This window comes from Mytilus edulis, chromosome 5 (genome assembly GCF_963676685.1).
Source record: "Mytilus edulis chromosome 5, xbMytEdul2.2, whole genome shotgun sequence".
In the NCBI taxonomy this organism is placed as follows: Eukaryota; Metazoa; Mollusca; class Bivalvia; order Mytilida; family Mytilidae; genus Mytilus; species Mytilus edulis.
In genome coordinates, this window is record NC_092348.1 from 90427086 (window position 1) to 90454261 (window position 27176).

The 27176-nt window shown below is 29.9% G+C and overlaps 2 protein-coding genes across 3 annotated transcripts in view; one reads left to right on the forward strand and one right to left on the reverse strand.

Moving 5' to 3' along the window:
- Positions 1-2223: 2223 nt before the first annotated feature.
- LOC139524790 (dihydroorotate dehydrogenase (quinone), mitochondrial-like) overlaps positions 2224-27176 on the reverse strand; it is a 36589-nt gene continuing 11636 nt past the window's right edge. Inside the window, exons 5-10 of one of the 2 annotated variants that reach the window (XM_071319871.1) lie at positions 9291-9392; positions 8798-8985; positions 7421-7537; positions 4982-5135; positions 4265-4424; positions 2224-3245 (exon numbers count right to left, since the gene is read on the reverse strand). In XM_071319871.1, coding sequence (XP_071175972.1) covers positions 3185-3245; positions 4265-4424; positions 4982-5135; positions 7421-7537; positions 8798-8985; positions 9291-9392 — 782 coding nt within the window. In that variant the 3' untranslated portion in view covers positions 2224-3184. The remainder of the gene's footprint in view (positions 3246-4264; positions 4425-4981; positions 5136-7420; positions 7538-8797; positions 8986-9290; positions 9393-27176) is intronic. The other variant, XM_071319872.1, reaches the window with a different exon arrangement.
- Positions 16464-26929, forward strand: LOC139524789 (uncharacterized). The gene is made up of 5 exons (XM_071319870.1): positions 16464-16546; positions 20782-24453; positions 25162-25230; positions 25622-25774; positions 26678-26929. The coding sequence occupies exons 2-5, from the start codon at positions 20938-20940 to the stop codon at positions 26897-26899; spliced, it is 3960 nt and encodes a 1319-aa protein (XP_071175971.1). The 5' UTR covers positions 16464-16546; positions 20782-20937; the 3' UTR covers positions 26900-26929.

The window sequence follows — 27176 nt, forward strand, 5'->3', positions numbered from 1 at the left end:
CCCCGAAATGACAATGTAAAACAAGAAAACTAACGGCCTTATTTATATAAAAAAATGAACCAAAAACAAATATGTAACAAATAAACAAACGAAAACCACTGAATTATAGGCTCCTCACATGGGACAGGCACATACATACATAATGTGGCGGGGTTAAACATGTTAGTGGGATCCCAATCCTTCCCTTAACCTGGGACAATGGTATAACAGTGCAACATAAGAAAGATCTATAAAAATCAGTTGAATAAGGCTTACTCATCAGATGGACAAAAATACAAATGGATGTATGTTTTTTGTGAATTGGTCTATTTCTCAGATACCATAAGCAAAAGGACCACTACATTTGGTGTATGCAATGATTCTAAGGTGTTCATATAATACTTTAGGTTTAATCTTCATATCACAGACTTTCAACATAAGTTCAATCATAAAACATAAAGAAGAAAAGACATTTCAGCATGTGTACTCTTGGAAATTTGTAATATTATCAGTATACTGCAGCAATATAATTCATGGAGTACTTATTTTTGTGAATTCTGTAGTAAAAGTAAAACACAAAAACATTGTTCAACAAATTGTACTTTTTCCTATAAATGTGTGTATGCAGAATTTGTGAAACTACAAAATCAAACATGAAGAAAAAATAAATGTTTTTCTCAATCTATGCAAAGTGGTATCAATGAATGCAGAAATGTCCTATATGATGATTAATTAAATTCAACATTAAACAATATAACACTTATTTTGCAGAAGGTGACGAAAATACTCAACAGAAACATTTCATAGGAACAATTTTAGTTCAATACTAGAACACACCCGCGAAATCGCGGGCATAAGAGCTTGTGAGATTTTGTGTCTGGAGAATTTCAAGAAAAGATTTCATATCTGGAGAATTTCAAGAAAGGTATCAAAATTCATAGATACTTGGAAACAGTTTAAGTCCTCTCCCTTATTTCCAAAGTCCATTATTTTTTCTGTTAAATTCCATTATTTTCACGTTTCTGTATATTATGAACATGCGTATGCTATGAATAAAGTGTATTTGCTATTTACTATAAATTTCTTCTCCTAGACGATCACTGCTATTTTATTTGGAGTCTCTATCAAAGCAATAATTAAAATTATTGTCCTGTCCTCGAGTACTCTTATGAAATTTATGTGGAAGTCTAAAACTGGAAGTCCTGTTTGACTTACATTTAAAAGCGAAATTGCAGACATTTTAAAAGCTTGGTTGAAAGTATGTTAACTATTTAAGGCTGAATTTTTGTAAAAGAAAATATGTCTGGAGAATTTAAGTCATATAGGTACATGGAGACAGGAAAATATTTCTAAGCCCTCTCTTTTTTTCAAAGTCCGTTATTATTTTGTTTTCTGTTATATTCCATTATTTTTGCGTTTCTGTATACTTTGAACATGCGTATCTATATTATAAATAGTAAAGTGTATTTAATTTTCTATTAACTATTAATTCTATAAAGTTTCTTCTCCATGGCAATCACTGCTATATTATATAGAGAGTCTATATATTATAGTAGTATATTAATCATAGTATACATGGGGATGATGCAGATAAACGTGAACACTACCTTCATATATATATTTATGGTAACATAAAAAATAAAATCCTATAGAGGCATTTTGAAACATTGAAAATTTGAAAGAGTTTTATGATCATTATTACTCTATGTTTGTTGTATTATAAAAAGATTCATAATTGTCAATGGCATTTGTTAACAAGTACTAAACTATCCCCACAAAAGTTCCCGTAAATTTTGATGTCGTCATATAAAATATCTAACGTCACAATGGAAAAGTAAACAACCCATACCGGAAATACCAGAAGTAACTTGCACGAGAGGCACTATTATGGGTTTTGTGCACGAGATGCCTCTGATATGGGTTATCAGCCCAAGTGGGAAATTATGGCTTGTGTACTTCCGCTCATTACACATATGCAAAAGCTATCATATCAATGCTAAGTATATGATAAAATAGTATATTAATCATAGTATACATGCAGATAAACACAAAAATAATTGTCCTTTCCCTGTCCGATAACTTATGAAAAATTATATGGTAAATTACGTGTCAGTTCAAACCCAAGTAAGATAACAGTAGTGGTTCTTACGATCTAAAAACCACGATATAGAAATATATTTGGATAAATATACACAAGAACCTGCTTCTTGGAAACTGGAGGAAGAATGTATCATAAACAAAATGATCAGAAATTTATCAATTTATTATAAAGGATAACTTGTTTTGTAATAGTACATACTTATTGATCAGTATCAGTATGTATACACATGGTAACATATGTGTTGTACCTTCTATATTATTTTTCATTCACAGAATGAATCATAACAAACAGCTGTATGGATGAACCTTTATAAATAGTGTTACATACTTATAATATTCAATGTAAACAAATGAAGCTTCTTTACATACACTGATAGTTACAATTACAGGCAAGATACATCATTTGATTTCCATACTACATAAAACTATAAGTTGGTAGAAAAGGAGACAGCAATATTCCCAATGTTTTAACCTTTTTACCCCTCCCCCTTATATCAGATTCTTTACTAAATGCGGATGACAAAACTAAAAGATACCATATTCTCAGGTCAAAGTCCCAAAGCTTAACTAGAATTGCAGAAATGTGAAAGTAATTATATTTTAGTTTGTCCAAAAAAATGTGTGAAGAATTTTTGTTTAGAACTTGGGTGTCAAAAAGGTTTATGAAAAATACAAAATTATGTCTTCTCACTCAAAACTATAAAGACCAATTATACTGAATTATACTGAAGAATTTGACTTATATCAATATGAATAATTATAGTTATTTGTTATACCTGCCTAATATATAGTTTTCAATAGCTATTTAACAAATAAATCAAACATTTCCAAAACCTTAAAAATCTCAAAAAATTTGGGGATTATGGAATTATGAAATACAAAGTTATACAGAATGAGGACTTCTTTCAAAATCATCTTCTAAAATGTCAAACTTAAGCATAGCCACAATCTAATAAACATCATTTCTTGTTATATTCAAGCAGCAAAGTTATATCAGACATAATTCATAACAGAAATACTGGCCATGAAGTTGACCTTCTGATTGTCATTATTGTCCAGCAGAATTGATACCAATTTTATAAACTACTCCTAAGATTTTCCTTCGTCATGATTTTGTTTTATGATTGGCTCCGACTGCCTCTGTAATGCTTTTATAACCATCCTTACTGTAATGATAAATATAACAAGAATTATGATTATGTTTATAATGAAAGGACACTGGTTCAAATGGTCAGATAAAACGACCAATTATATCTTATCTGATCATCATGTTCAAATGGACAAAATCAGGTTTAATTGTGTGCAATTTTGGTAGTACATATTTACCAATGAACAAAATTATCAATACATTTAATGTTAATAGTATGAAGAAAGGATATGAGAATGTCAGAAAACAGCACAAGACCACCCATACATGTTAATGTGTCTGCCCCTTGTGGAAACTCTAGAGTGGTTGCTTGTCTATTTTTGTCCACATTATTTAAATTTATTGGTGGCGGATCTTTGTAAGTTTCTGTTAAATTGATTTGTATTCTGTTAGAAATAGCTGTCCGGTTGTGGGTATATGGCATATGAATGTTATCTTTGGTAAATATAGATTTTACCACTGCATTGAGTGTGATACAAATTATCCACTTGATTTGGTGGTGGAATCTGTTTTTTAGACAATATGCAGACAATCTTAATCTTTCTTTTCGAACAACCTGCAAACAGATGTGTTCTTTCCATGTGATGTCATCAGGCATGGTCTTCTTTCTATCACGTCACAGTGGAAAGCAAGAAAGTTTGACCCATAATCAAATTTTAACCAATGAAGAACTTAGATCAAACAAAACACACATGGATTGAACAAAAAATAATCGACAGGTCATGAAAAGGGTAAATCAATTAAAAATTAGAGAAGGTAAAATATAACAGATTCTTATGATTTAGACTTTGTAACATGACTGTTCAAGTTATCTCAAAGTCCACATTGTAACTTGTACCGGATGTTAAAAGAGACTTACATGTAAAGCTGAAATTATCAGCTGAAAGAGAGTTTTAAAAAATACACTTTAAGAAAATTAAATATCTAAATATTAATGCTTCACTAACGAAAATTACCTTTGCCACCAGAATGGTCACATTAAGTTATAACTAAGCAAATTTCCAGCTGAAATTCATAATAATTCAAATATATACTTACATTAATAATTCTGATAATTCCCTATTAATTTTCCCTATTACAGGTGGACCCTGGTAAATCAATGCTGTATATAACTGGACTAATGAAGCACCTTCTTTGATTTTATCATAAGCATCTTCACCAGAACCAATGCCTCCTACTCCTATAATTGCTACTTTTCCTGAAATATAAAATATCAAATAATCATTAAAATTATATATCCCTAAAATAGATAATGTGGCCTTTTATAGTTGACTTTGATGTATAGGTTTTGCTAATTTTTAAATGTTGTATGGTGATATATAGTTGTTAACTTCTATGTCATTTGGTGTCTTGTGGAGAGCTGTCTCATTGGCAATCATACCACATCTTCTTTTCTAAATGTTTGATTATGTTTAATTGCACTAGTTTCTGTTAATCCCATGAAGCAGTGTATTTCCCCTTTATAGTCATAATGTTGATTAGTATATTTGAAAAATAAATACTTACCTCAACACTTGATAAATTTGGAATTGTTCAAGGAACTAAAATGCCATCTCTAATTTTGTTTGGTTTTTATTATTTTGTTTAGGTCACTTTTGGTCTTGGTCATATAGTTTCTTAAGTATTTATATATACTTTATTTTCTTTTATTTTTTGCATTCCTGATATTTAGGGAAAAGTATAAAAGAGATTCTCAAAGTGTTGTTTTAAGTTTTAAATATGTTGTTAACTGTTTGATATTGATGATTAACCTACCTTCTGTTAACCTGTACATATCAGATATAGTTTTAGTAGAAAGATCTTTTAATGGTTCTCCACTTAAGCCTCCAACTTCATCTTTGTAAGGACTTTTTAATGAGTCTGGTCGACTCACTGTAGTATTACTTATGATTAACCCACCAAGAGATTCCTGTAAATATACCAAGAGTGTATTACAATGGGATGTTTAAACTCACTGTAGTATTACTAATAATTAACCCACCAAGAGATTCCTGTAAATATACCAAGAGTGTATTACAATGGGATGTTTAAACTCACTGTAGTATTACTAATAATTAACCCACCAAGAGATTCCTGTAAATACATCAAGAGTGTATTACAATGGGATGTTTAAACTCACTGTAGTATTACTAATAATTAACCCGCCAAGAGATTCCTGTAAATATACCAAGAGTGTATTACAATGGGATGTTTAAACTCACTGTAGTATTACTAATAATTAACCCACCAAGAGATTCCTGTAAATACACCAAGAGTGTATTACAATGGGATGTTTAAACTCACTGTAGTATTACAAATAATTAACCCACCAAGAGATTCCTGTAAATATACCAAGAGTGTATTACAATGGGATGTTTAAACTAACTGTAGTATTACTAATAATTAACCCACCAAGAGATTCCTGTAAATACACCAAGAGTGTATTACAATGGGATGTTTAAACTCACTGTAGTATTACTAATAATTAACCCACCAAGAGATTCCTGTAAATATACCAAGAGTGTATTACAATGGGATGTTTAAACTCACTGTAGTATTACTAATAATTAACCCACCAAGAGATTCCTGTAAATACACCAAGAGTGTATTACAATGGGATGTTTAAACTCACTGTGGTATTACTAATAATTAACCCGCCAAGAGATTCCTGTAAACACACCAAGAGTGTAATTTACAATGGGAAATTTAAACTCACTGTAGTATTACTAATAATTAACCCGCCAAGAGATTCCTGTAAATACACCAAGAGTGTATTACAATGGGATGTTTAAACTCTCTGTAGTATAACTAGGAACATATAAACTGTTCCCAGATATTACTAATAATTAAGTACTGCTCCATGTAATTATCAAAATTTTCATGTGTATGCTTCACATCAGAAAATTATTTTTTCTCACTATTCAACAAAACAACTCAGAAGTTATCATATTCAACACATTGATAGCAATTTATGATTTTATTTTTTTTACAGAAAATGTGTTATTTGAATAGAAAAAAAAATCATTTTCTGAGAAGTTGAAGGGTCGTTTTAAGGTCATTTAAAAAATGCTCAAAGAGATGCCTGTAATACAGTGTAATGTTTAATCTCACACTTTTATAGCAGTTTGTATGTAGACCATTATTAAATTGAATAATACCCAACCAGGTGTTTGAACTAGAATATTATTTAAATTCCATCATATTATGAATTTTAAATAAACAAGAATGTGTCCATAGTACATGGTTGCCCCACGCACAATATCATTTTCTATGTGCAGTGGAGAGTAAAATTGGGATCAAAACTCTAATTTGGCATAAAAATTGGAAAGATCATATGATAGAGAAATGTGTACTAAGTTTTAAGTTGATTCGACTTCAACTTCATCAAAAGTTACCTTGACCAAATTTAAAACCTTTAACCTGAAGTGGGCACTATCAATTCCCGTGTTCAGTGGACAGTGAAATTAGGTTCAAAACTCTACTTTGGGGAACATGTGAACTAAGTTTCAAGTTGATTAGACTTAAACCTAATTAAAAACTACTTTGACAAAATCTTAAACATGAAGCAGGACAGACTATTGAATGAATAGACGCACAGACCCAAAAACATAAATCCCCTAGGTGGAGCATAATAATTGCCAAATTAGGGGCACATATATCTAATTGTCCCATGTATCAAAACAAAGTTCTGAGCAGCAATGACAGCCAGATCCAGCTCACATTAGCCATCGGCAGTAAACAAGGTTATCCAATATTTACACATTGATAACGAGTAGAAATGATAACTACTGTGAAATATTCACATGTTATGTCTGGGTAATGTTAACTATGCTTTAACTAACTTGGCTCTATGTCTAAAATTGAGAATAAAGGCTATACTTTGACCTATAATTGTTACCACATTGTAACCTGGCATCAGCATTCGTACCACATCTTCTTATTTTTATATATAAACACAGAAACCTATCATACAAAGAAAGATAACCCAAACATTTATCTCCACTCAAATGATGAAAAAAAAGATACACTGTATAAGGTATGGATAGTAACACACTGAGATCAATTATGAAAAGTAAAACAATTGCAAAGAGTTGTATAGTGGTACACAAAGTCCATATACATAACTCTAAGGTAATCAATGCCTAGGATAAGAAAATCTTTAGTATTTTGAATAATTCCTACTTTTGCCAAAAGTTAATTTGACCTGAGTTTTACCTTTCTATTTAAAACAACTTCAGCAATATCTTTTTTATCTTGATCTGTTAAATCTGGAGCTATTTTTACTAACAATGGTGGCTTTCTACCTCGTATATGATCTCTCTCTGATAATACCTGAAAATAAACAAAACAAACAATGATTGTATGTTCATTTAAAATGACTCATCATACTATAAATGGTTGAAGGACTTAAACTTTGTATACTCAGGTAACCTGGTCCATCTAATACTATAGATTATTCTAAGGCATTAGTTGGAATCATAATGTTGGGTACAATTTTGGTGATAGGTAAAACGATTTCAATTTCAATTTTCAAAATGGTCATTCAACCCTAATAAAATCATTAAAGTCATATGAAACCTCAAATTAGAAAAAAATGATGCACATGTCTTTTATAACCAAATCGATAGTTTTCATTATTAAGTTTATGAACATGTACTTTTTTCTGAAGAAAATTCTTTAATTTGTCCACATTTAGAAGAAGTTTACTTTTTTTAATTGCTTGCTTTCAGGGAAGCAATTCGCCAACATATTTTTGGTATGCAAAGTGACCTTAGCACGACCCTTCTCTTAAAAATCCTGTGATCGCAATACGCATGGATCTGTCACTGAAATAAACAATTATCTGATTGTACATGTTAAACACATGCTCAATATCTGTGCTTCTTTGTTGATTGTTTACAATCGGTAAACCTTGGTTTCAAAACACGACAAGTAATGAGCTACCATATTTTCACATCATAACAGACATTGAGAAAAAAATTTTACGATTATACAATATGTTTGTGTAAAATATGATAAAATCATGCACAGAAGACTAAGTTTATGATATATACATGCATTAGTTCAAGAATTGGATAAACATTATTTTTCACCAGTAACTCGTTTCATATGACTTTAAAACTTGTAAGAAAATGTTTTTTATTTTAAATGCAAACATTGGCTAAGGTATAGGGCAAAGTTGAGATCTCACAAAACATGTTATTAGTCTTGTATGTTTTTTAATTTTAGTTTATTTATATGTTTTAGGGTTTACTGCAACATCCATTTTCACTGAACTAGTACACAATTTTAGTTGGGGGCTAGCTGAGGACAACCCCTGGATGCGTTATTTCTCGCTGTGATGAAGACCCATTGGTGGCCTTCGGCTGTTGTCTGCTCTTTGGTCGGGTTGTTGTCTCTTTGGCATATTCTACATTTCCATTCTTCATTTTATAGACAACATATAAGATATTTGGTAGGGTGAAGAAAGACATGAAACATTGCAATCTTATTTATACATCATTGTATGGTTGGGAAAATTCCTTAATTTTGGTTTTCTTCATGGAAATGAACTGGTGTAAAATTAAATTAAATAATGTTACCAATACTTACTTTTTCTAACAGCGTATCTAACATATCTTTCCCTTGCATAGCTCGTAACCCTGGAGTATTAGGACTAGATATGTTTATGACAAGGTAGTCAGCAACTTTACCAAACTTTCTCACACCTTGTACATAGTCCTCCACGGGATAAGACGAGGTTTTGTTTTTACCAAGGTTTACTCCCATGATACCTGGAACTGAAAAAAAACCCAGATATGAATGGATGCATAAGAGTAGATAATAATGGTTTTTGTAATTTGTTTAGAAACAGTGGAATTCTGAATAATTTTCACAAGATTTCAATGTATTTCATTTTCTGGAGTGGATTGAATTGCTGACATTGAGTTGTTCCTCAGTTCAAACAATTTTTCCATGAAGTTCCACTAATACATTTTTAAGTTAAATGCATAAAGGGTGTCATTCTCATGTAAACAAATGATTATTATTCAATGAAGTTTAACTGAAAACAATTAAACTAAACAAATAAAGCATATTGTGATACCTTTAAGGAGCCTTGTATCATCTGGGACAGTGGTGTCTGTCCATAGATTTATATTTAACATGTTTCTCTCTTCACTCATTTGTGGAAAGGGGGGTAGTAACTCTGCAAAACAGAGCATACTCTATCTTACTACAAGTCAGATTGTAAAAAGAGGTAAAATAACAAAACTACCAAACTCCATGAAAAATTTGAAAAAAAGTCCCTCAAAAGATGTCAAAATCAAAAAGTCAAATAAATTGAACCTTGGAAAACAACTGTGACATGGTACAGGTATTTCTTTATGTAGAAAATATAGTTTTGCAGATTTAAAGAAAGAGAATGTTTTAATACCTTTACCAATTTGCAAGACCATGGTGATAATATTCTTATTTATCATATGTTTAGTAGTAAATACAGTAGTTTTGCATATGTGATAAATATAGCCTGCTGTTTAATCCATATCGCGCAACTTTGATGCACACCCTTTATCGCATACCCTTTATCACACCCCTACTTTTTTTTTTTTTTTTTTTTTTTTTTACATAGTCAGTTTTGGTTTTTTTTTGCTTAAGAAAAATTTTCCTCAAAATAGGTAAATTTTTTGAATGACATCATTGTTTAGTATGTGACGTCACGAATGTCAAGTTTTCATATTGTATGTGACGTCACGAACGTCAAGTTTTCATATTGTATGTGACGTCACGAACGTCAAGTTTTCATATTGTATGTGACGTCACGAATGTCAAGTTTTCATATTGTATGTGACGTCACGAATGTCAAGTTTTCATATTTTTTGGCACACTAAATGCAACTATAAAAAATACAAAACACTCAAATAAATACAATAATAAACAATTTTTAATAAAAAATATTGATGTCTCGGGATGATATGACATATGATACGGATTTTACCATGTATTATTCTCTATATATTGACACCTAGTTGAATTTGTACTAGGTTTGTGGTAAAACTGTGTAGTTATTTAAATCTTAAATTGACATCTTATATTTTTGTTATTCTAAATTGTCGCCCACAAAATAAATAAGTATGGAAAACTGCAATGGATAAAAAATCAAGTTTTTACCGAATTTAGTCTTATAAGACCTGAATTTACAGAAAACAAGCTTCTCTATATAAAGTCATGGTTCAGAAGATGATTTATGCATCATTACAATCATCTTGTGGATGGATTTCATGGTTGAGTGAATCTACAGAAAAATGAAAACTTTGCTTGCTTTCATTTATTTCTATACAAGTCTTGAACATCTTATTACATTATATTGATAAAGTAAATATTGACTAAATCTGAAGTTGTCAATAATTTCTACATGAGGTTTTCCTCTTGAGATGTTTTAATTGAACAAATACAGAAATTGTTTAGGCTGATCGAGCTTATTATTCATTAACGAAAGATTATTTCTTAATTTTGTGTTGCCATTCTTGTTATTCTATTCATTTCTTGAAATCATACTAACAAAGGTTTTGAAGACAGTGATTTACAGCATGTACTGAACTATTCTTTTCTGAACCCATTGTCCACAATTTTAGAAATGAATACATCCTTTTTCATAATAGAAAATATTATTTTATTTGATGTATATCAATGATGGTTATATATGCTTAAAAACTTAATTTGTCCAACGAAATGTTTAAAGTTTTACAACAGGTACAATTTAAATCTAGCATTTTCTGGTTAACACAAAATTCAGGTAAACAAATGGTATGATTATAGGTTTTTCAAGATCTATTTATAGACTGGTTAACACAACTATGAGGCCGTTGAGGGATAATATTTACAACTTGTATTTTTTATTATATATCAGTATTATTATAGGTCCATATGCACAGTACCATGTTTATAATGACCTTAATTAACTCAACATGAACAAGTTATTGTTAAACTAATAAATCTTTTGTAAAGTTTATATTTGAATTTTACAACTCCTCACTGTACATAGCATAGTCATGATAGTACTGTTAAAAATAGGCAATACCCCTGTCACAATATCATTACACCAGAAACCTTAGGATTAATGCAAGAAAACAAAATTGTATGAAAACAACTTTAAATAACCCCCCCATCTCAAAGCTCTTTTCAAATAACAAACTGAAACAGATCTTAATATGAATATTACCTTTACCAATTTGCAAGACCATGATGATACTATTCTTATATATTTACTTCTAGTTGAATTTTCACTAGATTTGTTGTAAAACTGTGTAGTTGTCTAAATTTTAATTTGACATCATATATTTTTGTTATTTTAAATTGTCGACAAAAAAAAACTAAGTATAGAAAATTGCAATGGATAAAAAATCAACAGTTTTTACCAAATTTAGTCGAATAAAACCTGAATTTACAGGAAACAAGCTTCTCTACAAGTCATGGTCCAGAAGTTAATTTATGCATCATTAAAATCATCTTGTGGAAGAATTTCAGAAAAATGAAAACTTTGCTTGCTTTCGTTTATTTCTATACATGTCTTGAACATCTTATTACATTATACTGATACGGTAAATATTGATCTGAAGTTGTCATGAATCGTTCACATGTACGTTTAATTCGAATAGAATGTGAATCCAAATCGCTTAATAATCACGTTCACACACTCTTCTTTTTTAATTCGAATTAGCCTATTCGCAATAGAAATACGCTTTTGCTAATACGAATTAAAAGTTAACATCGTTTGGACAGTTAAGAGCATTTGACACGCATTGTAATTCTAATTAGAATTGACATTAGGACGTTAAAGTTTCGAATTCGAATTAGTTACTGCCAATTGAATTTGAATTACATGTGAACTCAGCATCAATAATTTCAAAATGTTTTTTTCCTATGAGAAGGTTTGAATCAACAAGTACAGAAATTATTAAGGCTGAGCTTATCATTCATTAACGAAAGATTATTTCTTAATTTTGTGTTGCCATTCTTGTTATTCTATTCATTTCTTGAAATCATACTAACAAAGGTTTTGAAGACAGTGATTTACAGCATGTACTGAACTATTCTTTTCTGAACCCATTGTCCACAATTTTAGAAATGAATACATCCTTTTTCATAATAGAAAATATTATTTTATTTGATGTATATCAATGATGGTTATATATGCTTAAAAACTTAATTTGTCCAACGAAATGTTTAAAGTTTTACAACAGGTACAATTTAAATCTAGCATTTTCTGGTTAACACAAAATTCAGGTAAACAAATGGTATGATTATAGGTTTTTCAAGATCTATTTATAGACTGGTTAACACAACTATGAGGCCGTTGAGGGATAATATTTACAACTTGTATTTTTTATTATTTATCAGTATTATTATAGGTCCATATGCACAGTACCATGTTTATAATGACCTTAATTAACTCAACATGAACAAGTTATTGTTAAACTAATAAATCTTTTGTAAAGTTTATATTTGAATTTTACAACTCCTCACTGTACATAGCATAGTACTGTTAAAAATAGGCAATACCCCTGTCACAATATCATTACACCAGAAACCTTAGGATTAATGCAAGAAAACAAAATTGTATGAAAACAACTTTAAATAACCCCCCATCTCAAAGCTCTTTTCAAATAACAAACTGAAACAGATCTTAATATGAATATTACCTTTACCAAATTGCAAGACCATGATGATACTATTCTTATATATTTACTTCTAGTTGAATTTTCACTAGATTTGTTGTAAAACTGTGTAGTTGTCTAAATTTTAATTTGACATCATATATATTTGTTATTTTAAATTGTCGACAAAAAAAAACTAAGTATGGAAAATTGCAATGGATAAAAAATCAACAGTTTTTACCAAATTTAGTCGAATAAAACCTGAATTTACAGGAAACAAGCTTCTCTACAAGTCATGGTCCAGAAGTTAATTTATGCATCATTAAAATCATCTTGTGGAAGAATTTCAGAAAAATGAAAACTTTGCTTGCTTTCGTTTATTTCTATACATGTCTTGAACATCTTATTACATTATACTGATACGGTAAATATTGATCTGAAGTTGTCATGAATCGTTCACATGTACGTTTAATTCGAATAGAATGTGAATCCAAATCGCTTAATAATCACGTTCACACACTCTTCTTTTTTAATTCGAATTAGCCTATTCGCAATAGAAATACGCTTTTGCTAATACGAATTAAAAGTTAACATCGTTTGGACAGTTAAGAGCATTTGACACGCATTGTAATTCTAATTAGAATTGACATTAGGACGTTAAAGTTTCGAATTCGAATTAGTTACTGCCAATCGAATTTGAATTACATGTGAACTCAGCATCAATAATTTCAAAATGTTTTTTTCCTATGAGAAGGTTTGAATCAACAAGTACAGAAATTATTAAGGCTGAGCTTATCATTCATTAACGAAAGATTATTTCTTAATTTTGTGTTGCCATTCTTGTTATTCTATTCATTTCTTGAAATCATACTAACAAAGGTTTTGAAGACAGTGATTTACAGCATGTACTGAACTATTCTTTTCTGAACCCATTGTCCACAATTTTAGAAATCAATACATCCTTTTTCATAATAGAAAATATTATTTTATTTGATGTATATCAATGATGGTTATATATGCTTAAAAACTTAATTTGTCCAACGAAATGTTTAAAGTTTTACAACAGGTACAATTTAAATCTAGCATTTTCTGGTTAACAAAAAATTCAGGTAAACAAATGGTATGATTATAGGTTTTTCAAGATCTATTTATAGACCTGGTTAACACAACTATGAGGCCTTTGAGGGATAATATTTACAACTTGTATTTTTTATTATATATCAGTATTATTATAGGTCCATATGCACAGTACCATGTTTATAATGACCTTAATTAACTCAACATGAACAAGTTATTGTTAAACTAATAAATCTTTTGTAAAGTTTATATTTGAATTTTACAACTCCTCACTGTACATAGCATAGTACTGTTAAAAATAGGCAATACCCCTGTCACAATATCATTACACCAGAAACCTTAGGATTAATGCAAGAAAACAAAATTGTATGAAAATAACTTTAAATAACCCCCCATCTCAAAGCTCTTTTCAAATAACAAACTGAAACAGATCTTAATATGAATATTACCTTTACCAATTTGCAAGACCATGATGATACTATTCTTATATATTTACATCTAGTTGAATTTTCACTAGATTTGTTGTAAAACTGTGTAGTTGTCTAAATTTTAATTTGACATCATATATTTTTGTTATTTTAAATTGTCGACAAAAAAAAACTAAGTATAGAAAATTGCAATGGATAAAAAATCAACAGTTTTTACCAAATTTAGTCGAATAAAACCTGAATTTACAGGAAACAAGCTTCTCTACAAGTCATGGTCCAGAAGTTAATTTATGCATCATTAAAATCATCTTGTGGAAGAATTTCAGAAAAATGAAAACTTTGCTTGCTTTCGTTTATTTCTATACATGTCTTGAACATCTTATTACATTATACTGATACGGTAAATATTGATCTGAAGTTGTCATGAATCGTTCACATGTACGTTTAATTCGAATAGAATGTGAATCCAAATCGCTTAAGGATGTATTCTTCTGACTTTTCAGTCTCGTTCAGTCTCGTTGAAATCTCGTTCTTGAATTATTTCCAAAACATGTGATAGAAGTGGAAAATATCAATGAATTTTAAAAATATTATAAGCAAACATAAATCTGTGAAAAAATTGTGTATTTACAGTGAATGGTTTTTGCGTAATCCAGTTTTCAAATTTTACGACCAATCAAGTCAGTATTTTTAGCCAAAATTTTGAGAAAATGGGTGAGGGATACAAAATATGATTTTACAAGAATCATGAACATCCCATATCATTTTGGTCTTTTCAAATTTCTTAGATATGTCTTTTTTCATTCATTTATAACAAAAAGGTTGAAATAATATGCATTTTGTTCTTAAAACTGAGAAAAATCACAAAAATACAAAATTGACAGCTTGGTAAATTTTACACAAAAAAGCGTCAAAATATGATAAAACTTTCTTATATTAACACCTACCTATAGTTTTTGTATGTTAAATTTATTCAAATTGGTCCACTTCATCTTTATAGAAAGTATGAGAAAAAGTTTAATTGTGGAACTGTAATTGTTTTCATGATAATAGCCCAAAAATAGGTAAAAATCAATGAAAAATGGGAAAATCATCAAAATTGGGCATTTTCAAAGGGCCGTAGCAAAAAAAGAAGTGCACCACCATATGATTTTTTCTTCACCAATTATTTTGTTACAGTCTTATAAACCTAAAAATCAGGTTAAGAAAAAAAGTTTAATTCTAGAAATTTTTGGCTCCTCAGAGGTGTACATCCTTAATAATCACGTTCACACACTCTTCTTTTTTAATTCGAATTAGCCTATTCACAATAGAAATACGCTTTTGCTAATACGAATTAAAAGTTAACGTCGTTTGGACAGTTAAGAGCATTTGACACGCATTGTAATTCTAATTAGAATTGACATTAGGACATTAAAGTTTCAAATTTGAATTAGTTACTGCCAATTGAATTTGAATTACATGTGAACTCAGCATCAATAATTTCAAAATGTTTTTTTCCTATGAGAAGGTTTGAATCAACAAGTACAGAAATTATTAAGGCTGAGCTTATCATTCATTAACGAAAGATTATTTCTTAATTTTGTGTTGCCATTCTTGTTATTCTATTCATTTCTTGAAATCATACTAACAAAGGTTTTGAAGACAGTGATTTACAGCATGTACTGAACTATTCTTTTCTGAACCCATTGTCCACAATTTTAGAAATCAATACATCCTTTTTCATAATAGAAAATATTATTTTATTTGATGTATATCAATGATGGTTATATATGCTTAAATACTTAATTTGTCCAACGAAATGTTTCAAATTATACAATAGGTACAATTTAAATCTAGCATTTTCTGGTTAACACAAAATTCAGGTAAACAAATGGTATGATTATAGGTTTTTCAAGATCTATTTATAGACCTGGTTAACACAACTATGAGGCCGTTGAGGGATAATATTTACAACTTGTATTTTTTTTATTATTTATCAGTATTATTATTGGTCCATATGCACAGTAGCATGTTTATAATGACCTTAATTAACTCAACATGAACAAGTTGTTGTTAAACTAATAAATCTTTTGTAAAGTTTATATTTGAATTTTACAACTCCTCACTGTACATAGCATAGTTACTGTTAAAAATAGGCAATACCCCTGTCACAATATCATTACACCAGAAACCTTGAGAGGAGAAAGACTGATTTAAAAGTAAGTCCATTTAAAGGAATTATGTTATAATACAATTATAATACACATTCAAATTTTAGTTAGTTCTAACATATTCGACTCTTAAATTGGTGGTATATTGACACAAGGATTAATGCAAGAAAACAAAATTGTATGAAAATAACTTTAAATATTTATCCCTCATCAAATAACAAACTGAAACTGATCTTAATATGAAAAATTCTCTGCTGAATAATGTAAAGCAAAAGAAGCAAGACCATTAAAATAAATTTTTCATGTAAGTAAGGTGCAAATGTAAATAACTTATGATTTTTACAGTACAGCATTTTTAAATAAAGTAAATGTAAATTCCACATTAAATGGAATGTATAAATTTGCAGGATATTCTAACATGATGTCCTTCAAAAGCTTTGAGTACACACCCATGGTAAAAATGAATATATTGCTTAGGCTGTTCCGATCGTACTCCCACATCATCTGCTTTTTTATGAATAAGCCTACCGACATCATAGAACGATGACGTAAGAATATAAGCATTTTATGGGAAAATGCACGTTTGTGAAACGGAAAATCATCACAGCAAGGAAAAGTAAACAAACGATGCTAAAATGTAGAATAAGCCATGTTTTTTATTCATGATAAGACATATCAGTAAATTCTCATTTAAATTTATCCAAAATTATCTAAATTCCTTATTGTAAAAAGTTTAAGCATGTCACTAATTCAGTTTGCTCCGTTCTTTTATGCCAATTTGATAGTGTGTTGATTTATGGGAACGGCAAATATTTGCCTCCAACTAGACAAAAAAGAATTGCCGTATTTGTCCTATTAGAATTGAAATAATTCATGGGGGCTTGAATATTATCTAGATTTTACCGCAGGTTGTCCCTTTATGCCGTATTTTACCCCTCGCTATCGCTTAGGTTAAAATATTTGCCATGAAAGACCAACCAGTGGTAAATTCCCGATATATTCAAGCCCCCATGAACTATTTCTTAAATATAAAAACTGTATCAATTCTACCATATGTTATCCAATGTCTGTTCATAACATTAAAGCATGACAAATTATTTTCATTTAGCAAAGTCTGGAAAGTAATGGTAGACTTTTGTTGATTGATTGATTGATTAATGATGAGCACTACTTTCAGCACTATTGTGCTATTTGGTGGTGGTCATTCATTATTGGAGGTGGAAGGTGGGGTACACAGATCAAGTTTAAATTTTGAAGGCATCACTTTAACTGTTCTAGAGTTATGCCCCTTTACAGATGGAAAAATTACTGCATTTTTCATTTCTGTTCCTTTACCTGCCTCAACCAAATGCAATGAAACTTGTATGTAATGCTTATTTCCACAAAACTCAGATCAAATTCAAATTTAGTTAGTGTCACTTTAACTTTTCATCAGTTATGTCCCTTTATAACTTGATAAGATATGCAAGTGGGGGAATTCATCTGTGTCCCATGGACAAATTCCCCATTTATTTAATAGTATTTAGTTGCAAAAATTGGAGTTTTAGAAGGGTTAGATCAACACCTCTCATAGGGGATATCCCCCATAAAGTAAGAAAGTTGACAGGTACTATTCAGGTAAATTCCAAATTTAGCATTTCTGGTTAACACAAAATCAAGGTAAAAAATAAAAATAATTGTTGGTTTTTTAAATCTATCTATAGACCTGGTTAACCACAACCATGTGTCTTTTAAGGTATAGTGCTTACAAATTGTCATTTTAATTGGTCAAACTAATAGAGGAGAAGGACTGATTTAAAAGTAAGTCTATTTAGAGGAATTATGCTATATACACAAAAATATAATACTGTTTGTTAACATATTTGACTCTTAAGAAGGTGTTACTATAAAACCAAAATAAATACCAGAAACCAATATTGTATGAAATACTGTAAAATAATCCCCTTTTTCAAAGCTGTTAACAGTTTACTATAAATATACATGAAACTGATCTTGTAATATAAATATGCGCTGAATAATGTTAAGCAAAAGGGAAAAACTAATATCAAAATAAATTTTGCATATATACCATGTATACTGTGAATTCATTTATTATTGTTGGTACCATTTTTGGTGAATAAAAATAAAAAAATAAAATAAACATCCTGATTTTTCATGATCATAGAAAAAATATAATTATAAGTACATGTATTAAGGTCAAGTAACAGTAAATGTTCAAGTAACAGTAAATGGGCCATGTCACAGATTTCAGTAAAATTTTGCACACACAAATCTGGAAGGATGAACTTCAACTAAAAAAGAAATGCATTTATCTCTTTTATTATCTGAAATATTACAGATTGAATTCTTACCAAATAGAGAGCACTTAAAAATCGGCGCCCAAAAAATTCTAAAATTTGTCTTAAAATCATCAAATCTCTTATTCTACTCCATAGATTTTTCTTAAAAACAATATGATGTTGATACATAAATATCCAATATTTCAACGACACAAAATAAAGATAGCGTCACTGACTTTATTTTAAATTCAACATTCTCTGGTTAATACAAAATCAAAGAAAACAAGTAAAAATAATTATTGATTCTTTAAATCTATTTATAGACCTGGTTAACACAACCGAGGCCCCTCATGGGGGGGTCCTAGTAATCACATAATCACCATTTTTTTGCCAATATAATCACATAATCATTAAATATTTGCTTATCTTTAGTAATCAAATAATCATAAACTAAAAATACAGTCCTAGGTAATCAAATAATCATGAAATATTTGGCTTAATAATCAAATAATCATTAAAAAAACGGCCAAGTAATCACATAATCAAAAACCCCATGAGGGCCCTCACAACCATGAGGCTATTATGGGATAATGTTAACAAGTTGTCATTTTAATTATAAATCAAGATAATCAATTATTAATATGTATTATAACATTACTTAAGGACCTTATTTACTTCAACATCAATAAATTATATTATAACTAATAAATCTTTTGTACAGTTTATATTTTGATTTTGCAACTCCTAATGGAAATAGCATAGGTATTGTAAAAAATAGGCAATACCCCTGTCACAATATCATTACACCAGAAACCGTAAGAAAGACCTTTTTAAAGGTCAGTCAAATGAAAGTAATTAAATTTTGTTATATACATTGATCATATACATACACATTTTTGTTTGTTTTAACACATTCTACTCTTAAAAATAGATTAAAAAACCCAAGAATAAATGAAAAACAGGAATAAATGAAAAACAAGATAAAATGAAAAACAAGATTAAATGAAAAACAAGAATAAATGAAAAACAAATTTTATATGAGAATATAAAAATAGAAGATGTGGTATGATTGCCAATGACACAAATCTCCACAAGAGACCAAATTTGACACAGAAATTAACAATTATAGGTCACCGTACGGCCTTCAACAATGAGCAAAGTCTATACTGCATAGTCAGCTATAAAAAGCCCGAAATGACAATGTAAAACAATTCAAACGAGAAAATTAAGACTATTATAATCCCTTTCTGTTTTCAATAAATATAAATGAAACAAATTTATTATGATTAATGTGTAGCATAAGGAGAAAGACCTTTAAAATAATTTTTCATAAAAGTAGAGTACAAATGAACAAAAATTGTAATCCCACAGTGTTAAAAATGTCATTAAAAATCCAAAATCAATTAACAAATGAATCATCGCCCTATTTCCATTTTCAATAATTATAACTGATAAATCACAAACCATCCATCCCAATGACAATTTATCCTTATATGAAATTGAACCTGACAAACAATTGTGAAATGATTCTCAAACACTGTCTCTAAATTATAATTAAAACATACATTATGTTAACCAATAAGAAACAACCAAAGTGTGTGTGACTAAGACATTTGTGATATTGGATTATAGGGGTATATGAGAATTTCTGTTATATAAACAAATGAAATGTGGGTATAAATGACATAAAAAAGAGTCAAAATAATATGTACCCATCAAAATTCTGACACAAAACAAGAAAATCTCTACCAAATATTTTACACTCTGATAATATCAAATTCAAGTAATTTTACTAGTTTATCAAAAGAAAAATCATATAGGTATATATATATATATATATATACACTGGAATGCACACAAAATATCATGAACATAAAATTAATTAAGAAATGGAGCTATACTTCAGATACATATTGCACATTTGGAAAAAATTATCATATATAAAATTAAAACCTGACAACAACTTGTTTAGTGACTAAATATATGTCCATTTATAATCTGTAGCTTTTACCATGGAAATAAATATAAGATTAAAGCCACCATAGGAGAGAAGTCAACTTTCATTTCTACAAAAGTATGAATTTTGCCCACATCAACGTTCAAAAAAGGCATTTTATTATCAGACATCTATAATTAGGACATTAGACTACGATAGAAAATATGGCAATGGAGATTACAAGTAAATACTCGGTACCAGAGGTTACAGTCTACAATGAGACACCATTGGCCCAACATGAAACAGATCAGTCTAAATCATGTTTATGTACTGAATCTTCTTTGGATGTGGAGGAGATTAAAAAGAAATTACTGGACTACAACATAGATCTTCAAACTCATATGATACGATATTATGATACATTTATTTCAAGGGAACATATGATAAAAATGACAAAAGAACTAGAGGAATTGGTTCCTTGTTTACTTACACCCGAGATCCTGCCTAATTTACAATTTTTTTGGAAATCTAAAGCATATCCATACATACAGCTTATTTTTCATCATGTATTAGCTAAATTAAATCATCCAGCAAGAGAAAACTTTATAGACTTTGAGAATACATGTATTACATGTAATAGGCCTTATCATATTAAGATTTACTTTGATCTGTATTGTGACAATACAGAACCAGAAGTCTTCTTTAATTCAATACACGAAGTATGGAAATATCACCCTTATATTGAGTTCAGACTGAGACTACTATGCTGTAAAAGATTGTTGAAAAATAAACATTATGATATACTAAACCGTTTGATACAAAATAATGAAGAATATTTTTTGATTGAACATAACAAGCTTGGACCAGATCAGAGATATATTAATTTATGGATTGAATATGCTGAATATTTAACTGTATTATTAATTCTTCTCTGTAATAATGTTACCTCAAGGCAAACAGAAAAAATTAAAACAGTATTCTTGATTTTTTCACACACATATGGCTTCATTTCTGTACGTAAGGTCAGTGAATATTTTATACTTTTTACACTAAGCCTAAAACAGACAAGATTAATACCATCATTAATCAAAGTATTGCTGAACACACCTGAACTTCATAATCTCAGTTCAATTATAGTATCATTATGTAATGAAAGATTACTGGAGGTGGATTGTCATAATACATATAATAAGTCAATGGATTGCATCAAGGCTAATTCTCACTTAATCCTAAATTTACCATTCTTTTTGGAAAGGAGTGAATTTCATGTGAGACAAACACACTGCAAACTTCTTCTGACTTTATTGCATGCTTATGTGATGTGTGAAGATTTAACAAACACGGATAATGTGCTGAATAGGCTACAAGAGTTCAGACATTCATTACTTCAATCAGCAAATAGAATTTGTGCCTGTTTCATGGGCGAACAGAGATGCTATCACAGGGAACAAATGTTTGATTACAGAGGCACCACACCTATATTTAAATCTTCTTGGTCACTTACTATAAATGATTTAAGAAAAAAAGTCATAAAAGAGAAATTAGAACCAGTTTGGAACCTGAAACCCATGATAGATGCAGTAGAAAAATGCTTAGAGAGTGGGGAAGATTTTCTGGAAGAATTTATCTCTATTATTGAACAAATATCACTTCAAAAAACGACTGGATTATATGATATCATTAAATCATTGTGTGATCTAAAGATGCAACCAGAAATACAAGATATATTTATCCAAGGACTTACTGATTATATACATGATTATATACATGTAAAATGCAACAAACAGAACAGTATTTATTCTAGATTATTATTAGATATAAATATGACATGTTATAAAGGAGAATTCTTAAAAAAACTGACAATTAATATGGGAAAACTTTTACTAATTGATGTAGATACTGGTAATGATGTTGAGAAAATTATTTACCGATGTTTCTGTATAGTGAGACATGAAAACAAAGAAATAGATATTGCAAAATACCAAGTATATTTCACTTTCATTTCAACAATGGATGCAGAAGATAAAATGTTGAAAATGTCAAACCTTAGAAGCTTCTTACTCATGCTAATACTTCTGATGATTTCATCTGGCAGTCAGCACAAGAGTGCAAAGTTAAAGAAGTACTTGTCGCTGAAATATGCCTATGAAGATGCCATCTTGTATTTATTGTGGTGCTCAGGTGATGTAGAAATCAATCCTGGACCCACTCGTACAGAATTAGAGGAAAAAGCAATTGCAGTAAAAATGAGAAACTGGACTCTTGACATGTGTACAATAACTCTCAAACTATTAAAAAATAAGGCATGGGATTCTAAATTTAATGGTTTGTGGATAGAAAAACCAGATAACTGGCAAGAACTAAATGCTGACAAGCCATTTTATAACCCAAGAAAAAAGCAAAAGAGTAAACAATTAAGTGTCGAGACTGACAAGGAACTCCTTAAATATTTACTCAAATGCTGTGATGGGAAGAGTATAACATTGCCATCTAATTTTCAAAGGGAAATAGATGCATGGAACAGCAACAAGGTAAAACTACTTCTTGAACTCTGTGTTACAAGAAAGGAAATAAATTCTATTAAGAAGTCAATTGAGTTATTGATCATGTATAGGGACACTGCTGAATTAAAACAAAGTCTGAAAAATTGCAATTTTTCTATATCTTTCAATCATGTTGGTCGTTCAAAAGACTATTCAGATATCATAAGGAAATTTGCAGTAACATTTTGTAGAATTAGCAAAGGCTTACCTATTTTGAAAAAAAAAGATGGAATTTGGAAAACACCACCACATGACTGGAACCCCAATAATTTGTATTATGATCCTTGTAATACAGCGAAAAGACATGAACAACACCTGGACCAAAAATTGGTTGATGATTTATTATCATATTGTGAGAAAAAATCCATACCAATACCATCTGAACTGCAGCTAGTTGTAAAAGCATGGAAATTAAAAAACAAAAAAGAAATATGTAAACACTACACAATCTGGTCAAGCATGGCAGTAATACAACATTCTATAAAATATCTTGAGATAGAGGGTTTACTAGAAAAGCCAGATGTTCAACAAAGCTTGAAACAAATAGGAGTTTCACTTCACTGTGAGAAAAGTTCAAATCAACATAACAATGACAGTACAATTTACACAGATAATAAAAGTAAAGTTTCAGGACTTCCTATGAATTCATTATCTAACAACCTAAGAGGCACTTACTCAAGTTCTTCTTTATGTTCGACAAGAGACTCAGATATTGAATTTGATTGTAGTCAACATCCATCTGAAGCAAAGGCCCTCACCAACAGTCATTCAACGAAGTCTGTGATAAAATGTTCAAAACCTGAATTCCAAAACCAGCCAAGTACCTCAAGTTGTACTATTTATTCCAAGAAAGCTCCCTGTCAAGACAATAGAATTGATTTACAATCCATAGATGAAAGATTGGAATTTTCTGACAGTCACACAATTTTGCCTGAGATATCACATGAAGAGACTCACTTTCAATCAAGTACCTCAAGTTGTACTACTTATTCCAAGAGAGCTCCCTGTAGAGAAAATAGTGGTGATTTACAATACACAGATGAAAGGTTAGACATACCTGACAGTCACAAGTGTGTGTCTGAGATATTATGCCAAAAGCCTGACTTTCAACCAAGTTCCTCTGGTTGTTCTTCTTTTATTAAAAGACCTGAGTGCCTAAATGTCAGAGAAAATGTTCCATCCACTGAAAGAATTCAGGTAAATTTACATTTTTACTACTAAAATGAAATTAACATCTGGTATGATTTTCCTTGTGGCAAATGGAGAATAAGCTTGCCTAATGAAGTGACAAACATTACAAGTGTTATTTTACAGCTATCTAATTCATAAATTGACAGGTTACAGCCAGACAGTTAAATTTACTGCTTTTGCAGATAGCTAAGTTTGACAGGGACAACTAGACATACCAACTTGGTATCAATATTAAAATATACCTACTAAATAAACTCATCAAAGATACCAGGACTAAATTTTGTATATACGCCAGACGCGTGTTTCGTCTACAAAAGACTCATCAGTGACGCTCGAATCCAAAAAAGTTAAAAAGGCCAAATAGTGCAAACAGAAATCTTTTAACAGACAAGCGCATTAGTACAGTATGTATCAAAAGTTTGGGAGATCAAATTTATAAAATGTTTATGAGCACATAGCCAAGATCAAAAAAGAAAACAGATCATAAGAATGGTTTGCCTTAAAGAATTATAATCTATATTACAGAAAAGACAATTTAAATTCTTAATCTAAATGCTGGTAATATAGAACTATTTTTCAGAAAAAATGTAAATGTTTCTTCAGGCTAGCAACTGATCTATAAGAAGCCAGTGAATTTCAAAAGACACAAAAAGAGCTTGTTTTTAATTCTGAATGAAAGACAATATAACTAGCATATTTATAATATTTTTTTAGAAAAGACGCAGGCCAAGTAGTGAAGAGAGATCGGACAAGAGACCAAAATTGCATTCAGGAAATGAATCTGTAAGTGTTAAAATTATACTTTATTTTGGATTCATTATTATTATCATAATAATAAGTAAACCACATATCTAAAAGGTTTTCTTTACAAATGTATGCAAAATTATCCAGAACAAAGAAATAAAGTATAAACGAAAATGGAATGTTTCATCAATACATGAAAATTGGTTCACAGGAAAAACATTAATTCTTGGTAATTCTCTGAGGTTGTGTGTTAGAATAATACAAGATGGAAATTAACAAATCAAGAAAAATTTTAAAAACCAAAAAAGCATTATTAATCAAAGGTTTACAAATTGTCCTTTCACTGTTTTTCAGTGATGAGTAATTATTATAATCATGCAGAAATTCCACCATGAAAACCTTTTTTCAAACTAGTAACTTTCTGTTGTAGCAAGCATCCACATCATCAATCACCAGATGTAATGGTGTTACTATCCCTTCATCTCATTGTGATTCAGATATTGCAGACCAATGTGTAAATAGTACTGGTTATATGGAGGACTCATCAGACCAAAGTTCAAATCGAATAACACCTCCAGATAATGTAAGGATAAATATATCATAAAAACTCATTAAAATTTTAAAAATAATTAACAAACAACAATCTCTAGTTAAAACAGGTGAGCTGTCGTCTTCAGGGGCGGATCCAGCCATTTTAAAAAGGGGGGGTTCTCAACCCAGAGTAAAGGGGGGGAGGTTCCAGCTATATGCTCCCATTCAAATGCATTGGATTCGCGCCTGGTCTTTTATTTTTTAATTTCACACTTGTTTGTAAAACACAGATTACAATGTATGCATACCTGTCAGTGTATATAACCCTCATATCCACTAGACACTGGCAGATATGTGTTAAGCAGATTCAAAGAAAAAGACAAATGCTGCATGCTTAACACAAATATTATTTAATAAATTCTACAACAAAAAAACGTGTTTTTGTGAGTTGTATTTAAATTTTGTACCAATCTAATGATTTAAGGTAGTTCAGATGTATAGAAAAAAAGAGTTATCTCTCCTTAAATAGCTAATTTAAATATTTGATTCTGAAATTACAAATATTTGGTATTTGTTAATATATTTTCAATAATGCAATGAATCACTAAGTTTTCCTTTACATAAATAAACAGTGTAACCAATAAATTGCAAATCTGTCTTAAAATTTGCAGATTTGGGCAAAGAACTAGACTGATTATGTACTGTGATTGTACAATTCAAGATGGTGGTATACCATTAAACCACCTTAAGTCTTTTCCTACTGATTTTTGTAGCTCTTATGCTGTCCCAGGTTAAGGAGAGGGTTTGTGATGTCAAACTAGTTTAACCCCGTCACATTCCATATGTGCCTGTCCCAAGTCAAGAGCCTGTAATTCATTAGTTGTTGTTTTCAGACCTTTTATGCAGTGATTAAACAAGTATACAGGCAGATTGCAGTTTTATCATTTTTTAACAGATACAAGACACAGACTCTTCAAAAGATGATATATTTGGTCCGGAAGATGAAATTCCACAGCATTTAGAGGAAATCATAGATAGGTATATCATTATGAGCTGTGATAATCTGGAAGAAAATCTGGAAGAAAATTTTGGAGAAGACTTGGAACATATAGACAGACTATTTGGAGAAGACTTGGAACATATAGACAGACTATTAAAATTGTGGGAAACATTATAAATGTAATGAACCATGCTAATGAACCACTAACATACACAATAAGTAAAGCTTAAAACACTTTTACTTTTAAACAAAGTATCAATTAGTACTTGACACAGTCCTAATTAGATTCTGTTTTCTACAATGTATTATTTTGATTTGTTTATTTGTTTATTTTTAGTTTATTTTTAATTTTTAGTTTGTTTTTTATTTTTTACTATAAATACCTTTTATACAGTTTCATACTATCATATTATTATGATACAATGAACTAATTGACTGTAAATTAACTATGTGT